The sequence below is a fragment of the Punica granatum genome, chromosome 3 (genome assembly GCF_007655135.1).
Source record: "Punica granatum isolate Tunisia-2019 chromosome 3, ASM765513v2, whole genome shotgun sequence".
In the NCBI taxonomy this organism is placed as follows: domain Eukaryota; kingdom Viridiplantae; phylum Streptophyta; class Magnoliopsida; order Myrtales; family Lythraceae; genus Punica; species Punica granatum.
The window spans coordinates 27,736,724-27,756,690 of NC_045129.1; the positions used below are offsets into that span (position 1 = coordinate 27,736,724).

The 19,967-nt window shown below is 38.1% G+C and overlaps 1 protein-coding gene across 2 annotated transcripts; it reads right to left on the bottom strand.

Moving 5' to 3' along the window:
- Positions 1 to 293: 293 nt before the first annotated feature.
- Positions 294 to 9,289, bottom strand: LOC116200999 (protein ESMERALDA 1-like). Of its 2 annotated transcripts, XM_031532051.1 has the most exons (10): positions 8,733 to 9,286; positions 7,519 to 7,588; positions 5,571 to 5,638; positions 5,383 to 5,471; positions 3,947 to 4,144; positions 3,203 to 3,407; positions 2,955 to 3,122; positions 1,850 to 2,017; positions 1,559 to 1,749; positions 294 to 933 (listed from the first exon to the last, which is right to left on the bottom strand). In XM_031532051.1, the coding sequence occupies exons 1-10, from the start codon at positions 9,120 to 9,122 to the stop codon at positions 771 to 773; spliced, it is 1,710 nt and encodes a 569-aa protein (XP_031387911.1). In that variant the 5' UTR covers positions 9,123 to 9,286; the 3' UTR covers positions 294 to 770. The 2 variants fall into 2 exon arrangements, with proteins under 2 accessions (XP_031387911.1, XP_031387912.1); XM_031532052.1 differs by lacking the exon at positions 294 to 933 and having other exon boundaries at positions 1,587 to 1,763; positions 8,733 to 9,289.
- Between the last annotated feature and the right edge of the window lie 10,678 nt (positions 9,290 to 19,967).

Consider the following 19,967-nt stretch of genomic DNA (forward strand, 5'->3'; position numbering starts at 1 on the left):
TCATTAAAAACATACCTGTGTTGCCAATTTTTAAATTAAAAAAGTCATATCTACAGCATAACCAATTGGTGCGGTTGCTTGCACAGTTCAAAATACCGTGTAATTACCTGCAGATACGATTTTCTTAATGCACCATTGCTATCCCCATCTATCAGTCGTATTCTTATTATTTCTTTCACACCATTGTACAAAAGATCATTTATAATTATTTAAGCTCGTGAATTATCAATTTTCTCAGCGAGGACAGATCGATATAGAGCACACAGGCATCTCTTTCACCGTAAGACGTAAGATGATTATCCACTAGTCCTTTCATATCCAAAAGCAATTAGACTATTGATGGGAGTATGACCAAAGATGTGATCGTGATTCCTGTCAAAATGTACAAATCAATGGGTTACCGCTTTTCTCCTCACTGTCTAACTAGGAGTCCCCAAGCAATGTACAACTCTACGAACCAAAACCGAAGAAGGAAAGGAAAAACATCAGTGAGAAATTCTCGGCTAACTCCAAGACCTTGCAGAACATCAGCCTCTCTGCAGTATGATCATGTGCAGAGAGGTTCCACTAGCATCCGACCAAGTCCCAGGAAAGTATTTGTCTTCAATAGTGCCCGCCAGCAAAATCATCATCACAATCTCCGGCATCGGCCCAAAGAATGAAAGAATACAACTGAGGAAGGTGTGTTTAGAGACCAGCAGTGCTTGCTCACAGAACTGTAGCTACAGAAGGAACACAGATCAACCTCTCTTATTTCCCCCAAGTAAAAGTCAAGTGGCTGGTGGAGATTTTGGGGTCTCAGTTTTGTTTGCACGGCACATGCAGTCAGGGCAGGGGAATGTATATATGGAATCACTCGGTCTTTTCAGCTCGAACCCCTTGAAATCACTATGAGATCGCATGCTCAGCATTTGGCGCTTAAAGTTTTTCCACCTATTAAAGTGACAAACTGATGAGCAAATCGAGTAACTTGTGACAAAATGAACACACACACTCCGACATTGCAACTATAAGACCAATAGCACCAGTGCGGCTCAATTGCATACATCTCATCAACAATTCGTGGACTTTTCTTTGTAAGAACTCCTTCCTTGCTGCTTAAGGAATTTCAGAGACAATAAACTTTTAACAATTTTAGGTAGGCCATTTCTGACAGAAGATAATACAGCTTCAGGAGTGAAACCATAGCTCAACACAAGAACAAAACATCTCTACTTTGAAACCAATATGATCCATTTAAACATATATTGATTATTCACATGCAAGCCGAAATTTTTTACTCATCATTTTTCTATATATATATATATATATATATATATATTTGACATCATTGACAATATTATGGCGCTAATCTTGCAAACTAACATTAAGCTGGAACCCCTAACTATGCTGTTACTCTTGATTTTTCTCAATTTGCATAGCCTCCAAAAATTCTAACTACTTTCTCCTTTAAAATTCCTTAAAAGTATTTATCCAAAATAAAAATCTTCAAAGTACTTTTTCTAATAACTTGTACAATAATAATAACAACAAAAACAAGCACCACAATGCTACATACCCGATATTAGGATTGTCAAATATCAATGCCAACTTCCGTTTGTCTGGCCTTATGGTCTTAGAATGCCCACCATACAAATACCTCCTATGACCCATAAGAATCTGAGGAAAATTTCCACCTTGAGTTGTCACAAAAACCTCGCTATGAAGACAAACTGTGTAGTCTATAGCAGCCATCCTGGAAGAGTAATTCTGGGAGCAGCAAACTTTAAGTCAAGGCCATAAAATTGTCTTCTGATATCCAAAAAGAAACAAAAAGGGAAGAAAATGCAAAGTTAATTTATTATCTAACCTTAAATGGTGCAAGTTCCTCTTCGGATAGGAGTGTCTCTTTCGTTTGCAGATTGGGGAACATTTCTAGTAGCGGCGCCATTGTTTTCTCAGAATTGTAAATCTTCCCAGATGCCAAATAAATTGACGTGTTTTTATCGAAGCCCATTCCCCTAAGCATCAACCCAACCTAATGAGATGTAAAGAAAGGCCTGAATGAGCATGAAAATTGAGCTATGTCTCCATGACCAGTGGATGTGCCATTAAAGGTAGACTATGAATGAAAACACAAGGCAGTGAGTTTGTGAGATGCTAATACAAAGCGAAGAGAACAAGAGAGAGAGAGTGAAAGACAGAGAGAGAGATTCAAATGTTCTTTTGGAGAAATCTCATCAAATTAGTTTCTATTCTTTTTCCCCAGTCTTAAGCTAGGTTCTTCCAATAATAGGAAATTATTTTGTATCACTTCATCTTTAAGATGGGTTTAGTTAGATCCTCCATAGACAAAGAGTCGTCACCCATCAGAGGGACTCTCTTTATGACTCTTTAAGTCTCACATAACAAGCCTGTAATCCTCATTCGAGGAAAGATTACAAAAGGGAGAAACTGAAAAGAACATAGGAAGAAACCAATTCAAAAGAAGAGATGTAGGGATACTCTACAATCAATAAAATACATACTATAGAGGAATATGTATTTTCCTTGAGCAAAGGAAATCAAAACCAATTCAAAAGAAGAAATTTGAAGTGCCCAATTTCCAGAATGAGCATCTCCATTATAAGCATCAAAACATGTAGGGATACTCTACAATCAATAAAATAATCTTCATAAGGGAAAAATTATGAATATCCACAACTCAATGGGAGTATCAAAATTGGAAGCTGCTCCTCCTCTTAATAAAATTATAAGCATCACATACACAGGTTATGGGACCTATTTTATTTTGGCCGGTGCTACTTATTCAAACCTCATATCTCAAGTCATTTCCACCACCACATACTATGTGCATGAAGTTGAGGCATTCATAAATCATAAATATTTTAATCAGCCATCAAGGAAGAATTTAATTGGAAGGACTTCAATGTGCTACAAGAAACAAGCAGGTTATTGCTCTGAAATCAAATTACCTCTAGAGGAGTGAGAGGGCATTTCCCATTTAACCTAATCGTTCCCGGACGTATGACTCGACCAGGTTTGGTGAATTTCCCGCGCCAACCCTTTTCCCTGGCAGCGTTCATGTCTATCTTTTCTTGCTCTCCACCATCAAATATACAGCAAGAGAAAGCAACCATATCCTGCACATTCACGGGAGTTAAGACTACATTTCAAAATGCATTATGGTTCGAAAGCCTTTAATATATGGGGAAAAACCAACCTCCTCAAAACGAAGATGAACAGATACATATTTTCCACCATACTTTGCACTCCGCTCCTTCATTTTTGCCACCAATGACTCCCCCAAAGTACGTATAAGGTTTGAAAATCTCAACGCCTCATAATTTGCCAAGCATCTAAGCCGTTGAACAGAGGGCGGTGCATCAAATGACAGCCGATTTGCAAAAGGAGAAATCCTTATAACCCTATTTTATTGTTCAGGAACAAGTATCGTATATTAGAAACACGAAAAAACCCTATACCAATATAGCAGAACATAAATATAATTGTGGAGAAAATTCTTCAAAGAGAACAAGCAGATGCAATTCAATCTGAAGTCATGAATCGAAATCACCAAACCCTTTCATCTCTTGTTCTTAAACACATTCTTAATTTAATCTCACAATCCAAAACCTCTCAATGTTAGATTAAGGGATTGATAATGAGATAAAACGACGACACGCCCTTTTGTCCATTAACACTACATTATATCAATTGGCTAAATTTTTCTACAGCAGTTCAACTGCATCATCGCATATTCATTTGATACTAATGATAATCCCTCAACAAGTAGTAAAATGCATAACTTATATCCCAACTTTCAGAAACTGCCCCCCCAACCCCCCCCCCCCCCCCCCCCCCCCCCCCCCCCCCATAATTTGTAAATAAAGATTATCTTCTCTCATGCATTTTATTGAACATGACAAATTTTGCTCCTTCATATGGAAATAGTAATACTACTCACTTTTCTTCAAGTAGCTTTGGGAGGACAACATCCCTGTAATAACGAATTGGCGACCATGCTTTAACTCTGAAATTGTACACATTGGTCATATTGCTGCCAAATCTTTCCATCATATACTCCGGGATCTTATCAACAATCTTTACAACATTCTCCAAGGAACTAATGAAATAGTCTTCATCATAAATGTCCCCAAATTTGCTGGAAAAGAAAATCAAGGCAAAGTTTATGATCAAATTACTGAAAGTCTGAAACTGATACAAATGTTCCCTAGAAACCAGTTGAAACTGATGAGCTTGAAAACAGAATATGATAATTATATTAGAAGACTAACTCGTACAATTACTTTCAACCTTGGAATTGAAATATCTTCTTAGAAACTACAATATATAAAAATATTTACTAATCAGTGAAATTACCCAAAAGTTGCAAGTCACAACAGATAGATAAGTTTCTGGAGATTAATTAAGTCCTGCAGCCAACCTTTTACACATGACTGAGTCCTGATCCCCATTTCAGAGTCCTAACCTCATAAACTCAATAGAAAGGATTACTCTGACAATAGTGTAAATATAGTGCTTTTAACTCCAGTCCAATAATTAACACTTCCCGCAGTAAAGCTTACGGTTTTCAATATCCAAAATATTGTTAAGCACGCTCTGCATACATATTGGACAAATCACACTATCCTAATATAAGTTCATGAAAATGACATAAAAATTATATTAGATAATTCATAAACATTTTCAGCACTATAATCTGGTGGTTCTATTTGACAGTACAGTTCAATGTCTTATTTTAATGCAACTACCATCACCAAGAACAAAAGGTTGTCGTCACAAAATAAAGATAATAATTAACTGATCTAACAAATTAACATAAAGGAAAATATAATAGTAATAACATAAATTAAATGAGATCCAGGGTTTTCATTTACTTTCGTCTGTTTATTTTTAAGTTACCTCGAAAGGAAGAGTTGGCTATTTAAATAGAACTGATATTTTGATCAATTATACATGAAATGAAGAAACAATAGAGCCAAAATATTGCTGGGACATGCAAAATCAGCATTCATTCAAACCACACGTCTCTCTCTTTTTCTCTTCTCTATCTCATTCCACCCCTCCCCCCAAATTCAGGTTTCTAACAATGCACATGCAATTACACATCTTAAAACATTGCTCACAGATTAAAAAATAAAAAATAAAACAACTTCCTTGCGAGATATATATCCATCATTTAGAGTAAAAACCCAATTTTATGGGCAATTAAAGCCAGAAAACTTCAAACTACACATTTAAATTTTTATATCTTGGCTGCTAAATCACAATTAATCCGGGACACATCTATCATGTGACTCACAAAACATTTTAACCTAGACAATTAATGGCAAAAAAGTGAACATTAGCAGATTATGAAAGAAATTTAATGTTACGAACCTGGGATCTCTCCAAATGCTGTGATAATGAAAATTAGGAATTACAAGGGTTGCATTAAGAAAGCCTGCAACAGCGACTGCATTACATATCTGCAAGTCATTCAAAGTAACATCATAGATTGATATTAGTTATTGTTATGTCCTATTGAAAGATATAATAACCAATTGCTAATGTTAAATAGAACCGACCGATGACCTCTGCTGATTCAGGCCGCCATTTGCTTCAACATATATATAACCATTTGATTCAGGTAAGGCTGCAAAAATGAATTAAACAATTAGACCAATTGTCCACCAACTAGAGATTCACAATATCATAAAGTGAGGGCATACACACGTATCTTGCAAGTGGGTAAAGTAATGGATATTTGATTATTCTATTCAAAAAGCTATAGCAGCTCTAATGGATTTGGCAAGCCATCAACATTAGAAGTGAAAAACACAAGTTGCTAGAATCTAAATTATGGAATGCCAGCTGGCTGATCTCTGCTTCTTTGCCTTCTGCATTTAACAATCTAGTTTATTCTCAATTATGTACTGTCAGTAAGATGGCTCACTTCTTCAGAGATTACCGTTTCCAATAACTTAATATATAAGTAACATGATCCTACTATACAAGCTTTGATCCTTTCTCTTGCCATAACAAAGGCATTTAATAATTTCCCATCTAGTAAAAGGAATTCAACTAATGGTTCAGAACAAACAAATGGAAGAATAAAAGAAAGTCGTATGGATTCACAAAAATCCCGTCGGAAGAAACTGACGGACATGATCAGTTGTGAATTCTTACAACTACATGAAAGTGCTCTCGGCTCAACATCCTTTGTTCTGTTCCACTCCTGTTTTTAATGGAGAGAATCAATCTTTTTTTATCGAAGGATGTAGAGAAAATGGGTCCAGATCTCCTGCAGGAATGATTTGGAAGAGCCAATGGAAAGTCAAAGTGAATCCCATTATGGATCCGTATGCAATGTGCAAAAGATGCCTATGCCTGTACGGTTGCTCAATTCTAGCTTTTTTTATTTTTATTATTCTTTCTCTTCTCCAAAGCACAACTTAAGATTTTCACCAATTTATAGCTTCTCAGTCCCTATATTCAGTAACGTCACCTTTCTATAATTCATAATTTGGAAACTGACCCCAAAGGAAGGCCAATAACCAATTGAAGGACTCCCTTGCACTGAAACCTATAGGTAAGGTCCCCAGTAAAACTGACCGGAGGAATTGACTTTCCATTTCTTTTCCCCCTTTTCCATGAGCCCTTCACACATCAATATCAATCTAGGAACAGAAGTTATGCCTTGTGTTACTACATAAGGGTAGCTGCTCTCAACGCTACCTCCTCTTTTGTTGATGCTTGAAACACCAAACTAGTAATACAGATGTTTACTTATCCTACACATTTATTTTAAAAAAAAAAAAAACATAGATGTTTACTTATCCCGACTGACTTGTGAATTATCTACATCTCTGGGCAAACAGCCCCTCAGCCAGCACACCAATTCAATGTAAAGCACACTGCACACAAGGATAGTGATATAACGTGGTTCCCACAAGGGAAATCAATTAAATAAGATCCTCAGAATCTTGCAATACAGGAAGTATGTATCTCAGAAAGAGAGTTGCACCCTGTAATTTCACCCAATTAGAGTTCTAGAGAGCAACTATAAGGCAAAAGGACCTCAGAAGATCCAGGAATTACTGCATAGGTTCAGTATCAACATACTCACAGGAGTTAAAAGAGCTAATATTCAATATGCACTGCATGATCTAAAAAAGTTCAGATGATATATATATATATATATGTATGTATGTATGTATGTATGTATATACATATGTATAGATATATACACACACACATATACATACCCCTCTACTGCTGAAAATATGCAAGAAGAAGAAAGGGGTCAACCATAGAAAAATGCATAGAAGGAAATGACAAAACTGCAGGAGGATAAAACCAGGATTAATGTTATGAGAACCCACAATGCTGTACTTACACAACCAAGTCCAACAGAAGCACCAACTTACTACTCTATTTCTCTTATCTTTTTTGAAAAGTAAGCATAAGCATAACATTGGAAAATAATGAAGAACAGAAGGCATGCATTCTGTATAGATGAATTATCGACCTCACCTCCAGAAGACTTGTTAAGGCATGGTCTCCACTCGCCGCCTTTGTAAGAGTGTTTCCAAATGGTTGATATCTGAACATATTCCAACCTTCTCATCAATAATATATTTATGTAATTCCATCAAGGAAAATGAGTAATCAGAGATAAATGTTTAATAACAATTATCAACACAATATTAAAAATCTAGTGGATTACTTATGAATGGCCGGCTCCAAGACAAACATTAGAAAAGACTCAACCATGTGAAAATGCTTGAACAGAAGATTACATGCAAGACAAACGACAACTGAACATCAATACTGAGATGATGATGCCAAAGTGTCCAGAAAAGTCAAGATGTGGACATGTAATATCTGGTGTGAAGAGAAACCATTCGGAAACGACATAAATTAATGATCCTCTAGTTCATCGGAGGTATTGTAGAAACATGAATTGGCTGAATGTCTTTCATCTCCCAACAGAACTGTTTAACAATCACTTGAAACAAGATAATGTATATGGGCCAGCTCCAATTGGCTAATATACCGGGAACTGTTACATCTACAAATATAATTACTCTAATGCCACCCTAAAAGCATTCCCATATTTTCTAAGACAGAAAAACCAATCCAGCAAGTGAAGAACCAGTTCTTGGAATCCCACAGTATTTCCTAATGTTCACCTAAAACCTCAAATTACCATCGCCAAAAGAGTTCAACATGTACATACAATCGCGTGGCATCATATATACACCAATAGTCAACTTGGAGATGCGAAAATGAACTACACACCAGCTCACAGCCAATGAGAAACCTCCTCAAACTTTAGGAGCACAGCACACCCCGACTCTGATGGAACACCTCGACTTGTCAAAATTCACCAAATAAATTGCATTATTTCGGGACCGTCCCATCGAAATTGTGCCCAACATTTGCCTATCAGCATCCAGCTTTGTGGGATCACTGGTTAAGCTTTCGGAATGCGGCACAAACTGTTGTATAATCTAATCTGGAATGAAGCAGAAAAGAATTTGGCTTGACGTTCTACAGCCCCTATTCTTGTCCATTACATCATGTTTCAAGGTTCAAGCTTTTTGAACAACAATCAATTGAAGTGGATCCAGAAAATCTAACGCCACCATGATGCAATCTAGAGCAGGAGGGACTTGACACACACATATATATAGATATAGATATAGATATAGATAGATAGATGGAAGTCCAAAAGGCATCATTACCGCATCGGCGGAGGAATTATCAGCGTCCATATCGGGCCGGAGCTTCTCGCAAACCTGGGGGCTGCGGTAGATGGAGCCAGGGTCGGGGCGGTGGCGGATGACAGGGACGACGTCGAACTTGACGGAGCCCATGTAGAGGAGCATGCCGGAGATGTAGAGGAGAGGGGCGAAGAGGAAGACGCCCTGGCGGCGGAGGAGAAGGGAGAGAAGGAGCCAGGAGAGGCGGTGGGGGAAGGGCTGAGGAGGGGCGGGGCGGGCCTTGGAGCGGCGGTGGCGGGGGGAGAGGTGGTTGGGGTGGTGGTGGTGGTGGCGGAGAGGGGAGGAAGGGGGAGAGTGAGAAGGGGAGGAGGTGGTGGCGGCTCCGGTGGAGAGGCGGGGGTACGGTTGCATTTGATTGGGATTACATGTGGGCCGGGGGATGACGGCGGAGTTGACTCTTTCTCAAGGTCTTTGATAATGGCGGGAGAGAGAGAGAGAGACCCAGAGAGAGTCACTCAGAGTCTCAGATCGAGAGGGAGAAGAGAGAGAGAGCCGGGGGGGAGAGAGTGGGGAAAGAAGATTGATGGTGGGGCAGAAGGCTCCATTTGACAATATTTTTTAAAAAATATTTAACTTATTTTTAATTTAATAATACAATTATTATATTTTTTATTTTTTTATTTTTTTAACTATTTAATTTAATTTTTAATATTAAATTATCTTAACTATTCATTATTTTTTTTCACAATTCAACAATACAATCATTATTTTCTCTCAATTATTCATTACTTTTTCACAATTCAATAACACAATCATTACTTTCTCTTAACTATTCATTACATTTTTTTTTACACTTTTTCTCATAATTTAATAACAAAATCATTACAAACCAATTAAAATCAAAACTCAATTCTAAAACCAAACACAACCTTGAAATTTCCAAGTAATATGGGGAGCTCCTTTTCAACAAGGCAGAATTATTTATAGTGGACTGCTGGAAAATAAGTTATAGATTGAAAAGTAATAGTATAATGTGTCTCGTGACTGAGAAAATTCACGCTGGAAGAGTTATATTTTAGTGAACTGATTAGGTTTAAACTGAATTAGTTGGAATGTTTTGAACTTATTGATACTAGGGTGCCACCGAAAAGCAATGGTATGATGCTTTTAACTAAACTACGCGATAAACCCTACTTTGCATGGGAAGTTTGGTGGAATATAAATCGAATTTTATTTTCAAGAATTATAAATTAATAAGATTAAAGTACAAAGATAATATATTGTTTTACCTTATAATTAAAATTGATAGATTTAATTTTTAAAAATAATCTATTTAAAAATATGTGCTACTCAAATTAATTTTATGGATTTATAAATAACTCTAAAAAAAATTCATATCTTCAAATACCCTTACAAAAGGCATTTGGTTTACCAGTTGTTAAATTATAAGGAACATTATACTGATGTCAAAGTAAGCTCGAAAATGTCAGATTTTTCTGGTTGTATATTATCGTGTTTGTTTACATTGTATTTCTTGAAAATACACAGTAATGTAATATTATAAAATTTGAAATAAAAAAGATTTATGGAAAAGATATGTGATTTTATGATGATGTCCTTATTGTGTAATGGTTGTAAGTGAATAAAATATTTATAGTTAAAATCGAAAAAAAATACATTTTTTGGCTAAAAATAATACATTAAAATTTATCTTTTTTAAAATCTTTATTTTAATATGCGTAAATAAATATTTATTTAATAACAAGTGCTTATAAATGATAGAAATAATAATATACCTATTTATTTGTGTTCATAAGTAATAATAAATACTTACATTATTATTTTGCTATAATAAATTATGAATATTTATAAAAGAATCAATGAATAATTTTAAGTTTTTCTATCATAAATTTGTAAAATAAAAAAAAAGGCTTATTCATCTTGCGGTAAAATTATTAAAACAAAAATAACACTAAGAATACCACCTCTCTAGGGGAAAGACTTTACCCCAAGAGGGAAAATTTTGGAGCCCAGTCGAGCTCCGCTTTCCCACCAATCACGGGAAAGTTCGTCGGTTATGGGTGGCTCTTCATATTCCCACCAATAATTAATGACCAAATGTTGCCTGAGAGATTCAGCACAAACAAACTCTGAATGTTCATCAGTGAGGGGCCGTTTGGTTTGAGAATTATTAAATTAATGGGAATGTTAAGAATAATGGAATACTAACCCTTTTTTGAAAACCTTGAAAAATGGGTATCAGGTATATCACGTGGTAATCTCACAAGACAATAAGATTTAGCAATTTCTCTTGGTTTTCAATAATATCCTCAAAATGTTATTGGTAAAAACAAAATTGTATCTGGTGACATAGTGTCACGTGGTATACCCGTTGCATACAATACTTTCTTGGGAAAAGGGGTTGGATTGCGAAGATTGTTGCATTTGGAAAGTATAATAAATTATAGGAAATATCAATAATAATGCAATATTATATTGTTTGCCTTATAAAATACATTGATGAGAAAAGAATATTGATAACTCTAGGATTTAGAGTTATTTAGCATGCCTTTTGGCCAAAAATTTTGTTTAGCTGTTGAGTTAGTCGTGTTTTTAGTCCATTTTTAGGTCGATTTCCATCTTTAGTTAGGCTTTAGATTTAATTTAGGTTTTTGGTTAATATTAGTGGATTTTGTGTTTATTTGTTTTATTTTCGTATGACATGGAATAGAGGCAAGGAAAGCTTGGATTTGGATCAGCCAATATTGTAGCATTGTTGAGGATGATGCAGAACGGACATAGAGCAAAATGGACGCGTCGGACGATGCTGCAACACTGGGCGTCAAAGTTACAGCATTGACATAGAAGAGTAGTATGATGCATGAATTTTGTGATTCCGATTTATTTTGAGACGTTCGGAGATTCACTTGGAAGAAAATATCATGTACAATATCTCAAAGACCAATTCTAAAAGAGAAGGTATTATTAGATTTTTCTCGTGCTTATTTTTAGAAAGTTTAATTTTCATAAATAGGGAAGTTACATTTAGGAATATCTCTTGGATTTTATTGATAGTTTTAGCTTTAGCCCTTTAAATAGCTTAAGGTGGGCGTGTGAATGGTGTAAGCAGGGGAGAGCAAGGTATCATAGGCAAGAAGTTGGGTTTTAGGGAGTTTATGATAAATCTTGTCATTCTTCTTAATACTTTTGTTGAACTCTTTTGATTTCAATGTCTATGTTGAATTCGTCTCTGTGTTTTCCAATTCTTATGGGTTAATTTCATATGCTAGGATTGCAATTGAACCCATATGTAATTACTCTGTTTATTTTCTCTTGATGTAATTAGTTTTGATCCTAATCTACTTATTTTATCTCGTGCTTAATACCTACAGTTGTTTGATCAACAATTATTATGATTTGTTAATCTAGATGAATTTGGAAAATGGATTTTAGGTTCAAAACAAGTATAAAATAACCTAAGTTTAATTTCGAGAGTTTAAGTTGATTAGTGGTTGAGATAGTAATATACTTATATACTTCAGCTGTCAGCACTCCATTTTGGCTCACCAATTCAAATTACATTATTCAGCAATGATCCAAGCCACAACTTGAGCAGAATACAGAAAAACGACTTAACAGAGTAGAAAATCACTATTCATCCTCAAGTCGGCGAAATCAAGCAAATGACACATGGATATGACAGAAGGACTCCAAGGGTCATCAAAAAGCAACAGAGTGGCTAGAGAGCTCAACAATGTCCAAAACCGGCATTTTCAGTATATCACATGAACAGTTCTATTTTCTGATAGTTCGCTCGACCATCGGAAGACAGCCAATATTGGACTTCAAAAATCCACATCGATGCCAAACAGATGAAAAGTGTCCCCAAAGGCATTTTGCAAATCATCTGCTCTATACATAACAACTTTCTGTATACAGACAACTTTTCAGTGGAAGTCCAAAAATGCCGGTTTCTCGGAGAAAAATTAATTCCAAATATCAGATGCAGCCATGCCCCACAATCATACAGAGCACGAGCAGTGCTTCAATTTGTCTTTTGGAAGCCATACAGACACCCTGAATGACTTCCGAGCGACAAAACGGGCATACCTCTCTTCGAAAGAGCATAACCGGAGACTGGTCTGATGGAATTACGGCAAACAAAGTTCACACTACATTGCCCTGAAAACTCCAGTGGACATTCGCAATTGGGCAAAACAGACAGCAAAACCCTTCACGGTTTCCCGAGTAACCTCCGAGGAGTACAAAAGGGCATTTTCAGTGAAGATCCATATCCGGAGGTCCTCTTTGGGGAAATTTGACGCCGGATGCTTACGTTACACAATGCTAGCCTTCTCAAGGCCCAATGTGGAATCGTCAGAATGAATCACACAACTCATCTAGACCTCTCGAGCAGTACTTTAAGGGTCTCAGATGCACTTTTCATATCATTAGAAGTCCAATCTCGGCAAACAGAGATCACAGTGATCTCCGAATCGCCCAAGAAACTCAAAAAGCAATCTGAGAAATCCAGTTTCGACCTCCTAGGACATTTCCGACTCCATATTTGCATTTACCGGCTTAAGGGACAAGTGCCCACGTAATTTGACAATTTATGTCAAAATGACTGACGTGGGATGTAGATACAAGATATGCCGTCAGAAGTGGGTAACCTCGCTCTGAATGCATAAAATGAGCAAAATCGACTTTCGAGCCTCATACAGACATTTGGCAAATCCTCACGGAAAATGCCAATCTCGGACTCATTAAATCCGTTTCCTCGCGTATATCGATAATTCGACGTTCAATTCAAACCACGAACTTCGAATGCGCGATCAATCTAGAGCTAAGCTTTTTCCCGGTTTCTCCTCTTCGGTCATGGGACCCACGGGTTGCCCAGGATGAGTCACCCTTTGCACTAGAAGCTTCTTATTCTTCTTCAAAGTAAGAAGCCAACTTGCCCTCTCTTAGCCAAAGTATCTTGGAGAGGTTGAAGACAACACTCAATGCTCATAAATGCCCATCAATGCTCATCAATGCCTTATCTCTTCTTCATTAATGCAATCGAAAAAGATGAGGCTTGATATTTTCTTAATCAAACCGAAATTTGCTAAGCATGGGGGTTAAGAGCACTTGCTTTTGCTAATTGTGTCATTAGCTTTGCTTATAAATGACCCAAAAGTGATTAAGTTAATCACTTCTCCTCTTGCACACTCTCTCCAAGCTTTCTCCCTCAAGAAAAGCTCTCAACTCCATAGCCAAAACCAGCAAGCTTCAACACTTCAAAACCAAGAGAGAAAAACCGAAGAAAGCTTTGAGTTTCTTAAGTCGGAAGCCGATGTTCATCATCCCGACTTAAGTTCAAAATTTCTCAAACTCCATGGACCACATGTTTTGGACCCAAGGAGTTCATTTATGAACTTAGATTTTTGGTTTGAAGTCATTTGCTCATCATTTCAGGTCAATTAGTGCATTTCGGGCGAAATCGTCACTCTTGGGTGAACAGTACACCCGTCCCTGCACGCCCGCGCTCACAGCCGCACGCCAGATGCCTGTCCGCGCGCACGCCCGCGCGCCAGACGCCCGTTCGCGCGCACGCCCGCGCACCAAACGCCCGTCCGCGCGCAAGCCCGCGCGCCAGACGCCCCAGCACGCACGCTCGCGCGCTCTAACGCTCCCCCCGTGTGCCCCGAGTTCCTGCCCGCGTGCCCCAGGGCGCCTAGCTCCCCGAACGTGCATGCCCTTGCACCCGAGCACCCTTCCAAGCGTTCAACCGAGTCACCCGACTCTCGAACATTTCCCCGACTCTTTCCTCGCATCCCGAGGCTAGGTAAAACATTTTCGACTTAGAGAAGTTATAACCTTTTACATTATTTGCATGGCTATGGAGTAATATGGCGTTTTATGCATGTTTAACTTGCAAGACTTAATTCTTATACACTTTCATATTATATTATGCATGCTCGTCATCATATAACATGTTAGCATGTCGGGAATCGTTTGGATCGACCCTCGGAAGACCTTCCCTACCCGAAATAAGCAAAAGAGCTCGGGGTTGCCTCAAGAAAAGGTAATCGAGACTTGGCTTGCTTTCCTTGGGTTAAGAACGGCCTTCTTAGCCCGATCCAAGTTTGATTCCCGAGTTTCTCGTGTTTTCTTACATGCATGAAATCGGTATTGTTTTATCAATTCCTTAAATAACTTGTTTGTGCATGTTTGCATGTTCGAATGCGTTATTCAAATCATGGCAATACCGACTTTCGTTTAATCGTGTCATTTATCATGTTTGTCGTTTAAGCATGCGAGAAATGATTCAAAACGAGACGGGGAAACCTCGTGGAACCCCATTCGGGCCATGAGACCTCTCGGCTATCTCTAAGGAGAAGTAACCGAGAGCCTCTTAAACTCGTACGGGTTGCATGAGGATTCCTCTTCCCGTTTTAAGTCCGTTCTCGGCTTTCGTGTAATTTGCAATTTACATTATCGTCGCAATATCGCATGAAAATGTCTTTTCAAAACAAAGCATGCATGGATTCGGGTATCGATGACTCATTCGGGTCCATTCGGTTACGAGGGTAGTTTCGGTCATTGGACCAAATTATCCTCGATCCTTGTGGAATCGTCTTGGTCGCCGAGTCACGAATTGTTTTCATAATTAATGCATTCGGCACAACCTTTAAGCATTAATTCCACAAACGGGTTAATCGGGACGCTCACATGATTAAACCCACTTCACACTGATAAAGTTTACACGAAGTGGCCATTAACTGATAACTCACGTCGATGAGTTGTCAAATGACGTTGGTGCCCTTTTCAAACTTATCAATTTCAAAACCCGAAACGCGCGGTCTGATGTAGCATGGACGTCTGAAAAGGGCTTTTGTGTCTCAACTTGAGTTTTTACCTGATTCCAAGTAACTCAGGTCAGGATACAGAAAATTTTTATAGATCACTTCCGGGCAGATCGACCGGTTCTTTGGTTTTTTCGGGGTTCTTGCACAACCCTGGACGATCCAGGGAATTGGTTGACATCGGCTACAGGCCGAGGTGGTCCGCACTGCGATGTTTCCCCTTTTCTGAAAACAATTTTCAAATAAAGGGCAAAATCGTCTTTTCACAATTCAGCGACACCCTTAGGGTTAGCATGACAGAAACACTACAGTACGGGATAAGAACGGGCTTCCTGTTCAGGTGCAGGTTCATCTGCATAGCCTTTTCTTATCTAACTGATGAGTTTCTGTCATCCTAACATAGACTCGGGTAACTAAAACGGTTATCTCTGTCAGAAAACATGCAAAATGCTGATTAACCTTTCACTCGACCTAACCAAACACTAGATAATGGTTAGGAGGAATTCTAGATTCTAAATCTAGAGTCAAAACACGAGTTTGGCTAATTCAGTGGAAATTCAGTGTCACAATACAGAACAACTGTAAAAGCAATCCACACACATGAGATTTGACTCTCCTTTTCAAGTTTCCAACAAAAGCCGAATGTTAAAACATTGGCACGTGTTTGATTGCTTAGCATATGGCATTTGCTCGCAAAAACACCATTGAGTCAATAATCTGTTAATTCACGTAAATACGACAATAACAAACACCTTGTCTGTTATTAACATGTTACGTGTTATCTTTCCGCACCTGTTTGCCATACGGGTTGAGCCTGATCCCTAGGCCGAATGATATTAGGGTTCAACGCCCTAATCATTGATCACAGGGTCCAACGCCCTAATCAACACTCACAGGGTCCAACGCCCTATTTAGTGAGAGCGTGCATTGAATTTTAGTTTTTTTCGGTGTTTCCCTAAACTCACAGTGAGTTAGAGTGGAATAATAACCGAACGCGAGTCGACTGAAATTCGGCCATTTGTAATTTGGATTTATTGTTTTCGAGAGCATTGTAAGGACTTTTATTTTCTACATTTGTTCTGTAAGAATTCCAGTCGGTGAGCGAACGGTCCGAGAGTCGAATTAATCGAATCAGTCTAATGCTTGCCCAGACACAAGTAAATCCAAGATCTCGCGGTTTTGGTTCACGCAGGGATTCAACCTCCATGGTTCGATGAACTGTAACGCAAGATTGTGAACCAACTCCCCAACATACGGGTTTACTTCTCTCTCGGCTTCTTAACCGACATCGTTTAATTCACCGAATCTCCAGTGTCAAAACGTGCGAGTCGAGTGCAGCTTAATTCATGCGGTAAATCATAAAACATGCAAGCCTAGCAAACCAGAGTACCGAAAGGGCGTGCGGGATATAGGCCCACACGTAACATGAACCCCCGAACACGGATTTTCCAGTTCCGCACAGATCAATGCCTTAACGACAAACTAGGTGTTCCATACCCCTAGACCCGGGTAACTTATCCGCCCTCGACCTACGGGTTGTAAAATGATAAGTGACGACTCCTTCTCACGCGTGTCCGTCACGCGTCCCCACGGGAAGGTGGACACTCCCAAGCCGCGCTATCCAAAAGCGCGCATGTGGGCCCCGACGAGAGTCCACATTCGGGTCCATACACTCATGTAGCGAGATTAATGTTGGGACTTAATGAATCTAGCTCAATTTCAATTCCCATAGGTATATAAGGAGTTCGTTGAGATAGGTGTTTTTCCTAAGTAACTCGGAACATATTTAGAAAATATGTGTGAACTCTAGGTTAGTAGATTTAGTCTTCAATGAATGAGAGATAGAGGGGGTATATCAGGTTAATGAACTATTGGGGGAAATTATTTTCATAGGTTGTCTCCACCAATTGATTTTCGGTTATTTTTAATTTTCTTTATATTCTAAAAATCGACTTTTTTTTAATTGCTTGACTTCGATTAGGTTGTAGTAATTATGAACGTTAGTAGAATTTTAGGACAAGTCCTCCAAGAAACGGTACTGTACTCATTACTATATTACGTGTCACGGCCAGTGCACTTGAGGGGTTATGAAACCATCAAACAAATATAAATCTATATTAATACACTTTCATAAAATATGCTAACATGTTACCCAACAAAGTGAATGTTTAGCTTTATCTTAAGCGAAATATAGTCATTTGTTTAGTCGTCTGTAAACAAGAATGATAGTCGTACCACTAAAATTACAGCCTTTGCACATTCATCTATTTCCCATATAAATATGTTGTGCTTGGTAATGGAGTAGAGTTTGATTTAGTTTGATTTAATTTGATTTCACAGGATGACAACAAAAGTAGTTGAAAATTTTTATTATTAAAATTAAAGAATAAGATAAAAAAGTAATGATTGTGTTGTTGAATTGAGGAAAAAATAATCAAATAGTTTGGAGAATTTAGTATAAAAAATCAATTGTAATAATAGATAAGAAAATATATGTGACATAATTTATTATTAAATTGAAAAAAATGATAAAAAAGTAATAATTGTGTTGTTGAATTGAGGAAAAAGTAAAGTAAAATTAAGTTAAATTTAACTCTATTTTCAAACTGAGTAATATCACTAATACGAATTATAATCGTTGGGATGTGTTACAGTCATATATTAATTGTACAATTTACATGAAACAAATAGAAATTTAAAGAAAGTCTTATATATATATATGTGTTCACATATATATTTCATCTCATTAACTCTCATATAGTCAATTCACAAAATACTAACAGATAAATAATGATTTATCAGAAAAAAGGACTATAAAATAATGAATCTAACTTGCTCCATTGTTGAGAGATAAAGAGTGGAACCATGGCGAACAAGAGACCAATCGACGTGACTTCACCCTACTTCGTGAGTCATTCGGATAATCCAGGCGCGGCTCTTGTTCCCGTAGTTCTTAATGGGTAGAACTACCAGACATGGGAAAAGGCCACAGTTAGAGCATTGGAAGCGAAGAACAAGACCGGGTTTGTTGATGGCTCGTTGAAGCAGCCTGATCTTAACAGCCCGGAATATAGGTTATGGAAGATAAATAATTCAATGATCTGTTCTTGGATATTTAACTCGCTCGATAAGAGTTTGCAGGGAGTAGTCGTCCATGCCAATGATGCCAAGATGATGTGGGATGAAATCAAACAACAATTTGCTCAAGGTAATGCACCTCGTGTTCAACATATCAAAGCAAGCATATGTAATCTAAGGCAGTCAAGACAGCAGGTGATCGACTACTATTCAAGTCTGAAATCTCAATGGGACGAGCTAGAGGGTTATCTCGAGACGGCTGAGTGCACTTGCGGTGGCTGCACCTGCGGAGTCGTAGACCAAATGGCCAAAAACAAAGAGGTCGAGAAACTCCACCAATTTCTGATGGGTCTAGACTCTGAAGTCTTTGCATGGTACGATCCCAAATCTTGAATATGGATCCTTTATCGACTTTAAACAAAGCCTTTGACCAAGTATCAGATGAAGAGTTACGTTGGACGATGAATCAAGGGGGACGCAACGAGCATCTGGAATCTACAGCCTGTCATGCAGGTAATGCGCAGCAGACGAGAACACCTAGAGTTCATTGCGACTATTGTGGAAAGACCGGGCATCAAAGACAAGACTGTTGAAAATTACATGGTTATCCGGGGGATCGAGATTCAAAGACAAAGGGAAGAAATTGGAGTAAGCCAGGAGGTTCGTCAAAGCAATATTACAACTAGAAATTAGATAACAACAGAGGCTACAAGGCACATTTTGCTTCGACTGAAGCAGTGCAGGGACAGACCTTGGGTAAATCCAATGGCCAGCATGTAGCACATGGAAGAAATATCACGAGCACAGGGATATCGGATGACCAATTAAGTCAGCTGGTCGGAATTTTTGGTGATCGAGTGGTCTCGACAGAACAAATAGCCGGTAACGTTATTTCATCTAACTGCCTAATGGATTGGGTATTAGATACGGGTGCATCGATACACATGACAGGAAATATTGAGTTATTCTCAAACGTGAAGGAGCTCGTGCATATTGTCTCGATTGGTATTCCAGATGGCAAGTCCGTTTTTGCCACCAAAAGTGGTGATATCCACTTGTAAAATTTCATTTTGAAGAATGTGTTATTCATTCCCGGATTAAATTACAATTTAATATCAGTCGGGAAATTAACGACGGATGATAATCATGTGCTGATATTTTGTTCCCGTTCTTGTGAAATACAGGATCGAACCACGGGGAGAGTGATTGGATCGGGTGAGCTATGGAAGGGGGTATATCGACTCAAGCAAGAATCGTGTTCATCAGCTCACATGGCAATCATGAATGACCATGTTTTGTGGCATAAACGCTTGGGTCACCCATCTCG